The sequence below is a fragment of the Ascaphus truei genome, chromosome 10, assembly GCF_040206685.1.
Source record: "Ascaphus truei isolate aAscTru1 chromosome 10, aAscTru1.hap1, whole genome shotgun sequence".
NCBI lineage: Eukaryota > Metazoa > Chordata > Amphibia > Anura > Ascaphidae > Ascaphus > Ascaphus truei.
The window spans coordinates 37,104,291-37,120,654 of NC_134492.1; the positions used below are offsets into that span (position 1 = coordinate 37,104,291).

General features: G+C 42.6%; 1 protein-coding gene across 17 annotated transcripts in view; it reads right to left on the reverse strand.

The window, feature by feature from the left end:
* RASAL2 (RAS protein activator like 2) overlaps nt 1–16,364 on the reverse strand; it is a 264,917-nt gene that overhangs the window by 48,028 nt on the left and 200,525 nt on the right. For 16 of the 17 annotated variants that reach the window (XM_075616626.1, XM_075616628.1, XM_075616624.1 and 13 more), the window contains 2 exons: nt 10,407–10,513; nt 1,863–1,975 (listed from right to left, as the gene is read on the reverse strand). In XM_075616626.1, the coding sequence (XP_075472741.1) occupies nt 1,863–1,975; nt 10,407–10,513 (220 nt within the window). Of the gene's footprint in view, nt 1–1,862; nt 1,976–10,406; nt 10,514–11,436; nt 11,655–16,364 lie in introns of those variants that run through there. The other variant, XM_075616629.1, reaches the window with a different exon arrangement.

Sequence of the window (16,364 nt, forward strand, 5' to 3'; positions counted from 1 at the left end):
CTGTCTAATTACAACTGATCAATTTCTTGCTTTTCATGTTTTTGTTGTTTTCTTCACTTCACCCACAGCAACATCTACCCCCCCCCCGCAACATCTAATTCCCCCCCCCCTGGCAACATCTAATCCCCCCCCCCGGCAACTTTTACACCGCCCGGCAACATCTACTCCGCCCCCTGGCAACATCTACCCCCTGCAACATCTGTTGTGTTAGGGTCTGTGGATGGCTGTACCCATTTTAATTCACTGGGAGGCCCATTTTCAGCAACGTATGTATCTCAAGTGTAACTGCAGAATTTAAAAAGTGTGTAATTGCTAAACACAGCACGAAGTGGATTTCACAACGGTAAAAATAATAGAAACTTAATTATGGTGAGTAGAGGGGATTGCTTTAACAACATGAACATCACGTGAAAAGGAGAAGCTAGAGAGAAGTCAAACCACCAGCCTAGTTTCAGATAACAAATTTACCAACAAACGCAAACTCTGGAATGCAATTAAAAAATATTTATAGGTACATGATAAAAAAAGAATATATATAAATAAAATGTGTCTGCTTGAAATGCGAAAAAAAGATTTTTAAAGGCCTGTACGTTTCACTTTTAGTATCACTGGTCTCTTGGAGTTGAGTCTCACTCATTGAAGTCAGTACTTTTCCTTTAAAATGCCTTTGTTTAGTCCAAAACCCCCATATTGCATGGATTTGGGTCACTGGGAGCTGACATAGCTGCGCTCATCTGAAAACGGCCATTTATTCATGTTCACACAATAGCACGGGTAGCGGAGCTTCACAAATTAGGCTGGGGCCATGGCGCTGAGGCGTACGGAGGCTGTGGGAAAGTGGGTGCTTTCCCTGGCCATGGTGGACAGGCCGTGGGGGGCGTTACGGAGCTGGTTCGGCCTCATTGGGCGAACCGCTCACGTGACCCGTCTGTCGCGCTGAGAAATCAGTTTAACTGACTTCTCACGCAACGCGCGCCCCCATCTGCTTCCGCGCGCCCGCACGCCGCATGGACGTGAACACTGCCTTAAGGCAGTCTGTTCGCTCAGCGTGCGGACGCCTCCGCACGGTCTGCAGTACCATGGCCGCAGCCAACATGTGAGAGGCGGATCTCACGGAAGGAACACGCTGAACCCATCCTACCTCCAGGTTTAATATTACTAAACTGCAGGGGACAGAAATACTGTATATCACTTGCTAAATGAAGCATCATTCACGACACGTTGCACATTTGGGGGTAAGTCAGCTCGACCAGACTACAAAAAAAAAAAGCCAATTAGTATTTAAAATGTATTTCTCTCTGATTTGATTTCAATTAGGTAAATCCACAGAACTCAACTGAGTCATCAAGCCGTCATCACAGACACTGGACGTAAAACAGATTTCCATGTGCTATAGTCGCATGTGCCGGAAACAATGGGTTAATGAAATGCTAGGTCAAGCCATTATTACGGGGAAGTAAAGAGAATTCTTCTGTCTTCTTCAAGTGACTGGAATCCCTCTGTGTGTCATATTTAGCCCAATTAGTTAGCTAATTATTGCAATAAACCGATCCTCGTTCTAGTCAGAGGTTATAAATCCTGACCGTAATTTCACTTGGTTAGAGAAAGTCCCCTGGGGGGTTTCTCATCACAACTATATTTTATATCCTACCCCGTAACTCAGCGAATTAGAAAGCCTCTGGTCATTTCTCTCCATCAGATTTATAGGGCTATATTTCAGACTGCAATGGGAGTGAAATCGACTGAAGCCAGACAGCATGACAAAACAAGGAGAGATAAGGAGCCGAGAAGGGCAGAGCAGCAGCAAAGGAACATACGTCATTCAAATCAGCCACAACCAACTAGTCAGACACGACCCATACCTGTCGCTGTCGGCAGGACGCAGGGATGGGAGGCGGAAGCTCGTATTCCGGTCCAGCTTCGACTGGCTCTTCGTCCTTTTGATTGAGCCTTTAAGACGCTTGCTGAAGAAGCCCTTGAAAGTAAATGAGAGGCAGTGAGACCGCATGCAGTACCCACCATCAAACATTGTATTGTTTCCACTCGTGAAACCAGAGACCCCAAATAAACGGCCAATTGTTCCTTTCTAAATCTTTTGAGCTTCCTAGGGTCATTATCAGGGTCTGTTTACTCCGGATGGAACATAATAAAAACTTCTCCCTGTTAATGAGGAAATCTGTCATTAAAGAGGAAAGGGTTGCTCGAGTTACAGAGAAAGTCCTAGTGTAGAGTCTTATTAGATGCTCTGCTTGTGTTTAAGTAAAAATGCATTACGAAGAAATGTTGAAAGAGTTTGTTCTTCTTTCCAATACTTGCAGCAAACATTACAATAGCCCCAGTCTGGAAAAGTACCTAAATTCCCAGTACGCCTGAAAGAATATTCCAAACTGTATTAATCCTATCAATGGAAGAACATTCTGCCCTATTTCATGACATGACTAATTCTTCAAACACTACATAACAAAATAATGTATTTTTATTCAGCCTACGCAGTACTATTTAAAATTACAATGTTCCACTCAATTCATTTCTTTTTTTATCCTGCAATTTGTCTAAAATTCGTAATATTTTATTAATGAATAGATTTTTTTTTAAATTGTTACATAACTACACAGTGTCATACTTGGGTGAAGATAAAAAATGTATTCTATGCAAATGATATTTCATTGGACAAATACCACTGGACATGTATGTCACGTAGCAACATTTATAGGAATCAAATCAAGAGAAAGGTCTCAGTCATATAACCTGGCCATTTTCAAATGCGCCATTTTGACGTGAAAATATCTTGAAGGGAGTTGCTAGATTTGGCACAAAAGCTTAACTGAGGATCACTGTGATCACCCGCATTGATCTATACCAGAGGTAGCCATCTCCAGTTCTCAAGAGCTACCAACAGGTCTGGTTTTCGGGATATCCCTGCTTCAGCACAGGTGGCTCAATCAGTGGCTCAGCCTTTGACTGAGCCACCTGTGCTGAAGCAGGGATATCCCGAAAACCAGACCTGTTGGTAGCTCTCGAGGACTGGAGTTGGCCGCCCCTGGGCTATACAATGCAGACTGATTTCGTTAGCGGCTTATTCATTACTGAAGAAACCAATTCCAACAGCAATTCCCCGTTACAAGGCTCTGTCGTGTTACAAACATAACCAACACTGAAATGTTCGACAGTGGAAGCAATAAAAGCCAATGTGTTCAAACGTGGGCAGAATCAGTGGAACCGTATAAGAAAACGCGAAACTCAAAACCGCGACTAATTATATTAAAGGGAGACTGATAAGAAAATGCCGGAAAGGGGAATCAATGTGGAAACACAGTAATCCCTTCTCTGGATGCCAAATGGTTCTGATTTTTGGTACAGGCTAATTACATTATATTAATGCAGTGTGTAGCGTCAGGAATCGTATGAAATAATGTAACAGGAATAATATAAAATCAGGTGAGCGAGAAGAAGAATTTCCAGCCAGACTAAGCAATGTGAGCAGTAAATCCTGAACCGGGAAACACATAACTCAATTTGTGTGCATTTATTTTCCTGGGTATACTCCAGCCACAGCCATTGTAGTGGCTAATTCAGATATGATCTTCAGCACCCTTTTCACAGGAGTGAAAGAGTTTGGATCAAAAGATTCCCGTCTCCCTCTTGTTCAAGCATTTCATGTCGCTCGTTTTTTTAATTTTATCGGGGTACCCTTGCGGTACCAGGCAGAATATGTGCCGCCTAGCACAAAATGACAGCGGGCCAGGGCTCGGCCCTACGCCCAATAGAAAAGCAGCAATGGCATTGGGAGATTACGTTGTGGCTTTCTATTGGTGACTCGGCAGACATATTTGTTGATTTTGTGTGTCCAAACCTGCATAAAAAGACAACTACAAATAGTTTGGGGATTGGGGTTGGCTATTTTGCTCGAGGCCTCCGTAACACACTCTTTCAGTCTCACACAATCTGTCTTCCTTAACCCTTTGAGTGCTAGAGGGGACGTGGCACGAGTGTCAAAGCCCATTCGCCACTCGTCATCATGTGACCGCTTCGTCACGGATGACGGAACGGAAGAGATGGCGTCCTCTTCTGTTCCTCTTCCTTGAAGAATGCAATCTCCATATCAAAAACGAGCAAGTAGATTAAGACATATTTACTATGTCATGGGACATGGGAACCCTTGAGTAGATACGTCTGGGGACCCGGGTACCTGGGGAGCCCCCCATCAAAAGATTTGGCTGCTCCTGTTTATTTGAAAATGAAGTTGAGTTGCGCACAGAAGGAAAGAGAGACTGACCAGACCGGGAGAAGTATCGTGGGAACTGTGCGGAAAGCGGATTGTTGTTTCCGGGCGGCCGCATACAGAGGCAACACATGCCAGAAAGCCTGCTACCACCTACACTCCGGGTGCCGCGTCAGAGAAGAGAGAGTCCTCTAAAGAAACTGTTATGTGTCCTGAATGACAGCCCGCTTGTAAGTCTTCATTCAGGGGGTCTGTTTTTTGCGTTTTTTCATTAAAAGGATTGTATTCTGCGCAATTAGTCCCTTCTCTGTTTTCCTCTATCAGATCTACATCGTGACCGGCTACTTCATTTGTCACGCAACTTATGGGCTTTGATATAGTCACTGCCAGGTGAGCATATCTGTTTATATATTCATTCTACCTTCAACACTTCTGAAAACTATACTGATTTATGTTGGCGTTGTATGTTTTTCATTTTTTTCACATACTGATGTCTACTGCTCCCTCGTCCTTGGGTACCCGTATTTGAAAATTAAGCCCACATTTTTCTTCGACGCCTCTAAATGAGTGTTTCCTCTATTCTTAGCCCACCATGCTCTTATAAGAGAGTCAATAAAGGTACTGCAGTGAGAAATAAGGGGACCCTGACTGTGCAAACTCTTATTCCTTGAAAAAGAACGCTGTGACGTTCGAAACGCGTTGGATGGGTCTTTTGTCACATTAAAGTGCCCTTTTAATCATTTTTGGTTTTGGGTCCTTCCTGCTCCGTTTGTGCTGGTGCGCTTTTTGGTCTCCCTTTTCTTATTGGACACCAGACAGACTAAAAGGGAGCAGCCAGAGGAAATGAATTCCCTCCCAAGTCTCAGCTCACTGTGTTTACAGAACTCCACAAGATTATTTAAAAATACTTAAAAGGTGTCAGATTTTGGTAAAACTGAAGTGCCAATTAGCCAGATTTAACCCCTGTGACCCTGTGTGTTACGGCCCTAGAGTGCCTCGGGCCCCTACGGCAAATTGCAATCATACGACCTCTCTTTAGAGCGATTCTAGTGTCACTTAATCCAGAAACTGAAAGGGTCCTCCAAGTCCTGCGCCCCACATCCTGTTCTGCGTTCCCCAAGAGCACGAGCTCAAAACGTGCATTGCGTAGCCACTGTCGTTAACCCTTTGCGTGCCCGAGGACCCGGTGCCCGGCTGCCACGGCCCCCCTCCGGCACTGTGCGGTCACGTGACCGCTTTCAATAACGGTCAAGTGACTGTCGCGGCCATTTGTCAGGAAACAGGAGAGGAGTCCTCTGCTCTCGCCTCACAGGTCAGATTGCGACCTGAACTCCATGGGAACGCAGGACGAGATCTAACTAAGGAAACCCCCCCACCAAAAAAACAAACAAAAAAAAACCAGTTCCTGGGCGTGACGTAGTCACTGCGCAGTGATGTCATGGGGCACTCCAAGGGTTAAACATGTCACAGCCATTTGGCTGGGACTGCCCCTTTAAAAAGCACTAAAGGTTTGTGCAGTACTGCATGTGGTAAGGATGGAAACCAAACTAGTAACAGAAAGATTTTTTGACCAGCCCAAGTTGGACTGAAGCTTTAAGGAGTATGAAAATAATGTCCTGTCTTGATCATTCTCTTTAGGTATATTCTTTATGGAGGCTTCAGATAGACCAACTTATCAGTTCATGTTTTCCACTAGCCCCTGCTCACCAAACTACCAAACATATTGATGACCACACAGAAGTGAGTGGCCTGCTGTGGTCTATGCATCTCATATATTTGTGACTGATCCCTCGGGTGACGCACCACAACAAGACAACATTCACTCCGCTTTCATTTCACAGCAATAACGTCAAACTGGTCAGAGGCTTCCCAAGAAGCAATTTACCCTGGAAGTGTAACATATGCCAATTCCACGGATCTCTCCACAGATCGAGCCAATTACTCTTCTCCCCAAGCAGGTCCCAATCTTAACCTCTGAGTAATGTGTGCCGCAAGTATGAAAAATACTGCTTTACCAACGCTAAATTTAGTGGAAAGAGCTTAAAGCTGCAGACCAAGCAATATCCTACATGTGTTTTTTTTTTAAACAGATCAGTTCTGTACTATGAGAAAATACTTGTAGCATTAAAAACAAAACAAAACAAAAAACAACTCTGAATTACATTTTGAATGTATTATAATGTAACAAGCATTTTTTTGTTTCTATAGCAACCATTTACAAAGTGCCTTCCTCTTCTGAAACAGGCTCTGGCACACCCCTTTTTAAAGCCCTGCCCTCTCTCCAGCAGTGCACCAATATCTAGTGGCTGCCTGGTCACATGATCTTCCCCACAAAACTTAGCATCTTTGGTCCTCTTCTGCTGCACCGACAGCCATTTAATGAGCCCCCGAGCCGAATCTTCGCCGATCGATCAGGTATCGACCAGCAACTTAGCGAATTACTTGTCATTGTGGGGATTGTATTGATGCACATATTAAAAGGAAAAAACAATAAAATAAAAAAAAATAAAAACGGCAGTTTTGACGGCTGCTTTAAGAAGTGGAATCCACCATATAGGCGAGAAGTTATTATAACGGTTTACATAAAACAGCAGTAATAACTACAATTTGTTTTATCCTTATTAGAATATTTTAAAGACGTTCTCTTGCCAAACAGCCTGTACAATGCAGTCTGCACCCCTTCGAAAGGTTTAAGCAGAAAGTGTGCTACTATGTAATGCCACTTCTGTTTTAGCACCATAATCTCTCTCTCATTCCCAGCTCACAACATTACCCATTAATATCTTAAGTAGGAAAATGCATAGGCAAACAGTTAATGTTAAATGGCAGGATGCGCTACAACGAGTCTGGGTTTCCCCGTCTCCTTAGTCATAATCTGATGTTGGACTGAATAGTTAAAAGGTAAATGTATCGCATGGTGTGACCTTCCCGGATGGTACCACTGGGCAGTCTCTCTCTACAGACACTGTGGATGAGATCCGCTCCACAGGCTTCCGTGACTGCATCAGATAGGAGTACAGCAGGCAGCTGGAAGATCTCAGCAGGTTTATCCTGACCTTCACTTTTGCTGACTGCCTTGGCTTTTGTTACACTTACCAGGACCAGAGGAGCTAGAAGCAGACGGCATTCCCTCACATCCAATTACACTCTCTGCTAGACAAAAGCAGGTCCTTGCTGCATCACTATTAAAGCAGCAGCAGTTCAAGCAATATCTTACATGTGGGTATTTTTTTTTAATATATCTGTTCTGTACTATGAGAAAATACTTGTAGCATTTAAAAAAAAATGTTTTAAAGACATTTTTAATGTTTCTAATGTAGGAAGCATTTCCAGAGTGACAGCCCCCTTCCCCTTCTGATAGGCTCTGGCTCTTGAGCTCTGCCCTCTCTCTAGCAATGCACCAATTGTATCAATTAACTGCCCAGTCAATCATATTCCACGACTACATTGCCCACAATGCTGTGCAAGAACTGAATTAAATAACACGGAGCAAGCAATCTATTACAGGAGAACAGATCAATCTGCAGCTTAGCTAAATCACTTGTCAGTGTGCAGATTGTATTGATGCACATATTGAATGGGACAAAATAAATAAATATATAAATATATATATATATATATATATATATATATATATATATACACAGTGTTCGACAAACCTATACATTTGCACGCCCCGGGCGAGTGGATTTAACATCGTGGCGAGCTCCTATTGGCCCAAGCAAGTGTGGTACTAGGTGGCGAGTAGATTTTTTTTATTCGGCGAGTAGATTTTTTGGTGATTTGTCGACCACTGTGTATATATATATATATATATATATATATATATATATATATATATATATACGAAAAAAGGGGAGAAATAACCTTGCATCAACTCTAACAAAATCAAGGTCACCATAAGCCAATATATAATGGAACAATTATCATAATAGGCGGTGCTCACGGGTTAGTAATAATGTGAAAAAAAGGGGAGAAAAGGAACCCACTTAAGAGCACTCAGGTATACCATATGAAAAATAACAATTTATTAATTGACACAAAAGATTTAGAAAACAGTACAAGATTAAAAACAATTTTAAGGCTAGGACCCCTGTCACGGACACTACCCAATTGGAATACTGTAGCAAAACTAAGGGATAAATTCACAATGTAAACCCTAATGTCATATATAGACAATGATATCTAAAACACTTAAATAGGCAGAAATCTCAAATACAGGCTGTTCACAAGCACCTATGGCATGCATACAATATAGTGCGTCCTAAAGGACATAGAGTGATAAGTCAGTATATACTTGACTACCTCAACAAGCATGAAGTCTGCTTCCTAAAAACAGATATGAAAACCAAGACCAACAGCAAAAAAAAAATCTCTGAGGGAAATTGGTAACAGTGCTAAGAGGGTCACTCCAAACATAGAACAATTCACATGCAAATGACATGAATAGAATGCAACCTCTCAATAGAGTGCTGGATAAACAACCTGTGTATTGCAAGTGTAACTGTAATGAAAAAGTGTTTCAATGTCCAGAAAAAATCATAGCAGCAGTGTTAGGTAGCATAATTACGTGACAGCATAATCCAGGGGTCCTGCCTAGCACCCCCACTCCTACGCGTTTCGTCAGAGGACTTAGACTTGGAGTGGTGAGGAAGCTAGGACAGAACACTGTTTAAAAAGGGTTGATTTTCGCGCCAAATGAGGAGGTAAGCAGCTGTATGTAATCTTTACTGTGAGTAGTAGTCCGTGCTTCTGCGTGTCAGGGTGGAACGCATGGTGTCAACAACTAGTTCCTGTATGACATCACCATACGTAATGCGCATGCGCATCAGAGCCGCAACACAGGAGTTCGTGCGGCATGATGCAGAGGCATATACTCCCCTTGTACAAGCTTAACGCGTATTGCGCATGCGCAGCGTTAGCATAAAGGACATATATATATATATTTTAAAACGGCAGCTTGAACTGCAGCTTTAACATTACCAGAGGCATTTAAATTGCACATAATGTACATTTATAATACGGTCCTCATTCTAAATCAGATAGGGCAGTGATGGTTATTAGACGCTACAAGAGTGACATTTTGTCCCATAATAAGATTATCAAAATATGCTAAAGGTGCAGTTCTGTTTAATCTGACCAACTAAATATACAGTACCTGTATTAATTAACTAGTGACCCCAGAATTAATTATATAACACAGCCTACACTAGAGCATACATAAAATATATATAAATTAAAAAAAAACACACACACTTAAATAGTATAGACCAGACCACTGGAGAGGGTGCTGTTATCAGAGTACCTATAAGGTGCTGAACAAAAATAACAAAAAGGATAGGCACACCAAAAAAATGTAAAAATAAATATTTTATTGGCCCAACGTTTCGGCTTCCCTGGGCCAATAAAATACATTCATTTGCATATTTATGGTGTGCCTAAACATAAATATGCAAGCAACGCACGCACATGCGCACACATTTAGAAAGGAATGGCACTTTGGGTCTTTTAAATAAAGATAAATACAATTTATCAGTGCTTTACAAAATCGACGTTTTGGTACCTTGAGGGACTCTTAACAATAAACGTGTTTGTGTGTGTGTGTGTGTGTTTTAAAGTTAACATTTTACATTTTTGTGTCTTGTCAAAAATTAATGTTTTTATTGTAACAGGTCCCGTGAAATACATTCTTATCAGATACTTTGTTTCTACAAAAGAACAGAAGGAACAAGTGGTGATTGACAGTGCGCCTGTAGATACAAGGTTTCAGTGTCTTATCATGAAAAACAATATGTAAAGGTCTTAAACATCACTCCAATTATTTGGTTACTATATTAAAATAGGAAATCTATTTTGTGCTAAAAAATGTAAATACTTGAAAACGGATGACGAGAAAAAAAGGGGGGAAAAAAGAGCACAAATCCCGTATATTTAACACATGAACCGACATCAATGTATCCTAGTTGTATCTACCTACTTTTCCTGATCTTAGCTAATTATTGCACTTTCATTCTTCACCTTTATGTATAAGCTTCTGACCTCCTCTCTCCCATAGCAACCTGAGGCTTAGAATTCACAGGGGCATCACGTGGTAGGAGGACCTTGTGTTCCACACCAGTGGTACGTGCTCCACGGATCGGAAGCCCCTAGGTCTGTAGTTAGTAAACATGAAGGAAGAACTTACCGAGACTTTAAAGGGAGAGGTGTTTGCAGGATCCATTGAGTTGGCTTTATCAGATGTGCTGGTCCCTGAGATACTCCTTCTCCGCGGGGACCTCTCAGCTGGCACCTCTAAGGATGGGGAAGGGGGGGAGGAAGAAAAAAAGGAGAAGGCGTTAGGAATGAAACACATGTAGGAAAACCAAATGGCAAAACCAGAGAGAGCACAAGTGTTGTGAGCGTCTGATAAAATGACACACAGCTTTTGTTTAAACCTCTTCTGTGAGAAGATAATTGGCCTTCAAACTCTACAGTTGGCTCCCTTTCACCAGAACAAAAAAAACACAATAGAAAAGAAGACGGAACAAAGAATTTCTAAACTTAAGTCAGAGCTTTAAAGTGGAGATTGTAATCTGGAACACGCTGGACAGGTGAATTCCATCTTGGAGACTGTATGTGGTTTCAAGGCAAACTCTTCTGATTCACAGACAAGTCAGAGTTCATTAGTGTGCAGGGCAGTAAGAACCAGGACGCTGGCTCTAATGTCATCTACTGGAGCATGGAGGTGTCACGTAAAGAATCACATACATAACTCCACAAAATGGACTTACAAACAAAATAAAAGTCGTGGTACTGAGGTCCCAGAAGGGGACAACATTTAAACAAGGACAAAAACCTTTTGGACACATTTTAAATGGGCGACGTTCATGGGATTCCCCCCCCAAAAAACTGAATTTCAGAGACTTTTCTTGGTCAACAAATCTCATCTTTACAAAAGGGGTAAAAAAAAGACGGTTGACGTTAACCCCTTCACTGCCACGAGCTAGCACACCCCGCTGGCAGCAAAGAGGTTAATAAAGTAGCGATGCTTTGACCGCTGCTGTGTATACGTTTCATAAAATATTTCTATTACAGATTATTTCGGGGGGAAAAAGGATGCTTGGATTTTAACCCCTCCAACGCTGGTCCCCCTGCAAGTGAAGTAGTTAATGGTATATGCTCAGCAAAGCACACGTGCAATCCAATCCAAACACCAACACCCCCCTATTGTGTACCTTTATCACACGTGCTACCCATTTCCACTTCAGAGGCTGGGCGGGGGAGAATCCAACTTCCAAGACGCCACCAAGAATTCTGAACATGTAACAAAGACCGTGCATTCTATGGAGTTCCTGATTGTCTCTTGGATAGGATGGGAGTCATCGCAGAGACGGTGCAGCCTGGCATGTTCCACTGCTCTCAGGAAACAAAACCCGGCACAGCTAAAGCAAACAATTCTGGTTTTTCGGCCCAAGGGATCCGTGCTACTTCCAATTCAGAAAAGGCTGGATCTGATACTGCCGCTCCTCCCCCCCACCCCCCACACTCCCCCCACCCCCCACACTCCCCCCACCAGTGTGCAGAGAAGCAAGAAGAACCACCAAAGACTGCAGCTACAGTATTCAAATCAATCGCTCCAACTGCCCATCCTCATTAGTTATTATCGTCAAGCTATTTGCAGATGCAGAACCTCTCCCGCTACCCTTAGTTGCAGACCGTGTCATTAATGCCCCCCCCCCCAATCTATGGAAACAATAAGCACTTACTGAAAAGTACTGTCAGTCTGCGCCAGCAGAACAGCATTCTCCCCTAAAACGGCAAATTATCTCTTCATACTGTGATCAACACATTCAGAAATTTGGATGAGGGCATCAATAAAACCAGCACGCTAATGACTGCAAAAACAAGGACGATAGTTCCCTAGTCAGTGGGTTCCAAATGGCTTTGCAAAGAACAATATAACTTTTTGCTTTAAAGAGTCTTGCAGGTGGCATCCAAACTATATTTTGGAAATGAGAGGGGAAAAAATGCTGAAAACTTTTCAGTGTCGTTTTCAGACCAATTGAAGTAGGAGTATTATAAGGACAGCCGGGAGTAACAGGCAGAATGGCACCGGGACAAGGCTGTTAGGGTAAAAATCGAACTGCAAAGGCAAACGTTAACTATGGAAAAACACTCCGAAAAAGAAACCCTAGATCAATACAGCAAATTACAGCTTAGCTGGCGCTCATTCTGCACTATTATTTCCAACTCCCTCAAGAAAGATTTAAAAAAAAAGAAGATAAATTCAGCTTTATCAGCCTGTGCCCTAGTGCGACTTATAACCTACGATCACAGGTATACAGCGAGGCATGCAGAATTCAACCGGGTATCAAAGATAAAAAGCAGATCTATATTCAAGTGTAAGGAATCATAACGTTTCAGGACTTCGAAATTAGAATAAGATAACTGCACCATAAAGAGGTCATCTAACTAGAGGAAGAATGCCGTCCTGGAAAAGTACTACAGTCCCCATTCTTCTATAATATCCCACGATAATTGTCCTTCCTGCAAAATTACAGCTCGCTCAGCAGAAGGAGAAAGGGGCGTTTGTGAGCGTGGAGGGGCGGCTGGTGGAAGCTCCTGGCACTGATATCGGCCTCCTCCTTCATTCTTATCACAGGACTTTTTCCTTTTACAGCCAAGGTGGGCGAATCTTGCACACTCGCAGCGAAGTCCTGAAGGGCTTCTCCTTTCACCTGGTTTCCCTGCTGGTTTTGGTTTCTGATAGGGCTGTGTCAATTTCCTTGACCAGCTCAGCTAGAAATAGGGGGAAAGTTGCTGCTCTGTCCAAGAAGCTGCAGTTCTGCCGGGTTAGAAATCTATACCATCTCTGCTCTTCCAAAATTAGATGGCTTGCTCCCCATCCCCCCGGCATGCTACACACGGCTATTGCATTATCACCTGCTGCAAAATCAATGCATCCCTCTGCTGCTCACTGGTTTCTATTACAAGGCATCTCATCTGCACTTAGTCCCAGGGATGAAGATCTGAAGACCTATAAACATGCAGAGTATTTGCTTCCAACTCTCACACATACACAAGAAGGAATCCTGTAAGAGCAAAAGTGGTGGGAAGGTTTTAATAGAAAAAGGGAGAGTTTGCCATGCTAAACCCTAACAGAGCACACATATACACAGCACTGAAAATGGTACAGCAGTCTAAACCCAATAACCAAGCAATACGAGTCAGCATAAGGATGTGGATGAGAACGGAGCAGCACGAAAATGTGCTAGAGATAATTGAGTGAGACAGGCTCTGTGCCCCCTGAAGAACAACCTCTAATAGTGCTGCACAGCAAGAGAGCATTTGGAGTTTGGCTGGCTGACAGAATAAGTAGCATGCTATATTGTACAGCAGGAGTGGCCAAAGCCAGTCCTCAAGGGCCACCAAGAGGCCAGGTATTAGATATATCCCTGCTTCAGCATAAGTGGCTCAATCAGAATGACTGATCCGTTGATTGAGCCACCTGTGCTGAAGCAGAGATATCCCTAATACCTGGCCTCTTGGTGGCCTTTGAGGACTGGAGTTGGTCACTCCTGCTGTATAGTGATATGGAGTACACATATCCCAGCTCGCCATTAAAGAAAACAAGTTTCAAAGTAGCCCAAGAGACAAACCGCTATGTTTAAAGCCAATAGTAACCAACAAGAGCCTTGCACAAGAGGGGGACGGTCACGTTCTGCACATAAATATAGGCACAGGTGTAGTTCCTCTACGTGTGCCGGATGGAGGCACCTCCAAGGAAGTCCCCCTAACCTATGCAGCTTAACACACAGGGAAAATATCTGTTTAATAGTTACAGCTGGTCTTACAGGACCCAAAACATGTAGTGTTCCTGTTAGGTTCAGTTGGAGGGTATGCAATACGGGTTCCTATTTTTATGGACTATTAAGATGGCATTAGAGATATGCAGTACCTGCAGCCGTAACTGTGACTCTGTGCCCTAAAACATGATACTTTCGTTATAGTATGTATATATATATATACTATAACGAAAGTATCATGTTTTAGGGCACAGAGTCACAGCTACGGCTATATATATATATATATATATATATATATATATATAGTATATGCTGTGTAATTATAACAAAAGAAAAGAACGTGCCACATTACCAATTATTACATGGGTTTAAGCATTTATACCTATAGTATGTCAACTTTCATTTAGTTAATAAACTTAATCAAGGTACCTTCAACTGTGAGTACTCGGCTTGTTATTTCTTTGCATCTGCTCGCCTCTCTCTTACAGCAACCTGAGGCTTGTATGACACAGGAGTGTACAGCAAGTACCACATTGTAGGCAATTGAGAATGCTCAATAGTACAGCATTTTATTATAGGGCAATCTGACTAAAGGAAAACAATGTACATGGGAAACAAGAAAATCCAACAACATAATTATGTGTGACAGCTAATAGGTTAACATGGCAGACATTAATGGGCCCTAATGGTGCATTCCCACTTAGGACCAGAATAAACTAATGACAGGGATGGGCTGGAAAATTAAAAACTTGGTGTTAAAATCTTTAACAAATAATAGATTTTTAAACCGTGTTTAACTATTACTTTCTTTTCTTTTCATCAACTGTTAACGTGATGAAGACTTCATCTGCATCAAGGGGTTAAATGTAATGGCAGATGGTGCCTCCTACCCCCCCTGACAAAAAATCAAGGGTGCACTCCCTCCCTGAGTTGCATTGGAGGGAGAGCAGGGGAGTAAAGAGTTGAAGGAGGAAGGGGGGGGGGGATCAGAGTTGAAGGAGGGGGGGATCAGAGATGATGGAAGGGGGGGGGATCAGAAATGAAGGAGGGGGGATCAGAGATGAAGGAGGGGGGGATCAGAGTTGAAGGAGGGGGGGATCAGAGTTGAAGGAGGGGGGGATCAGAGTTGAAGGAGGGGGGATCAGAGATGATGAAGGGGGGGGATCAGAGATGAATGAGGGGGGGATCAGAGATGAAGGAGGGGGGGGAGATCAGGGTTGAAGGGGTACATATGTATATATAACCCCAAAATCAGAAGGGGATCATGCCCTGGTTTGATTTTGGGGGTTACCCTAGTAAAGCTTGATTTTATTTTTAACTATCACAAGGATCCCCCCCCCCCCCTCCCCATCGTTACGCATTGTGATTTGCCAAAACAGTATGAAAACAAATAACATATCTCCTATCAATGTACTCTGGGGACTCGGGCCGATAAAATGTAGCATTCCTTTCCCTGATTACACCACGTTTGTGTGAGGAATGCAAAGTCCCACGTTTGTGAGAAAAAACATATAAAGACCAGTTTAAATAAATAAATAAATAAATAAATAATGATAATTACGACTAGGCTTTTTTATTTTTTTTTACCCATGTCAATGTTCTTTCACGCATGTATTTTTTTAGAAAACACATACTTTTATGTTAGAGGGTCATTTGTGCCTTGCCAATGATGCTGTGCATCAAAGCCCTGAAAAATGTAGGTGTAAATTGCCTGGCTAATTTGGGATCTGTATTAGTATGTACCTATCTGATATCCGTTTACTCAGGGAGCCGGGGGCAATACAATCTGGTATTTCATTTAATGAAAGGATGACGATTGTTAGAGAATTCGGTGCCAGGGCTGGCCAACTCCAGTCTTCAAGGGCCACCAACAGGTCAGGTTTAAATCCCTGCTTCAGTCCAAGTAGCTCAATCAGTGGCTCAGTCATTGTGACTGAGCTACCTGTGCTGAAGCAGGGATATCTTTAAAACCTGACCTGTTGGTGGCCCTTGAGGACTGGAGTTGGCCAGCCCTGTTCTGGGACAATAGTCACATGATATGCGATCCGTCCAAGATAAGACGTAGACAAAAATCTCAATTTTCTCTGAACAAAAGTCATATACTTTTCATAGGTACAGAGACAGTCTCAGAAAACAGAGTAACACAAATACACAGCAACATTTTGACATTTGATGGAAATGACCCCTTTTGCAGCTAAAAACGTTGCATACAGCGAGCTGTAACTGGTTCAAACCGGTGTTATGTAGGATAGCTCATATATTTTTTTTTTTAAATTAACAGATCTATAAGCATTGGCTAAAGACCGCAGTAATTAAACATTACCAACTGGGTTTACCCTTTAACTGCCTAAGGCAGG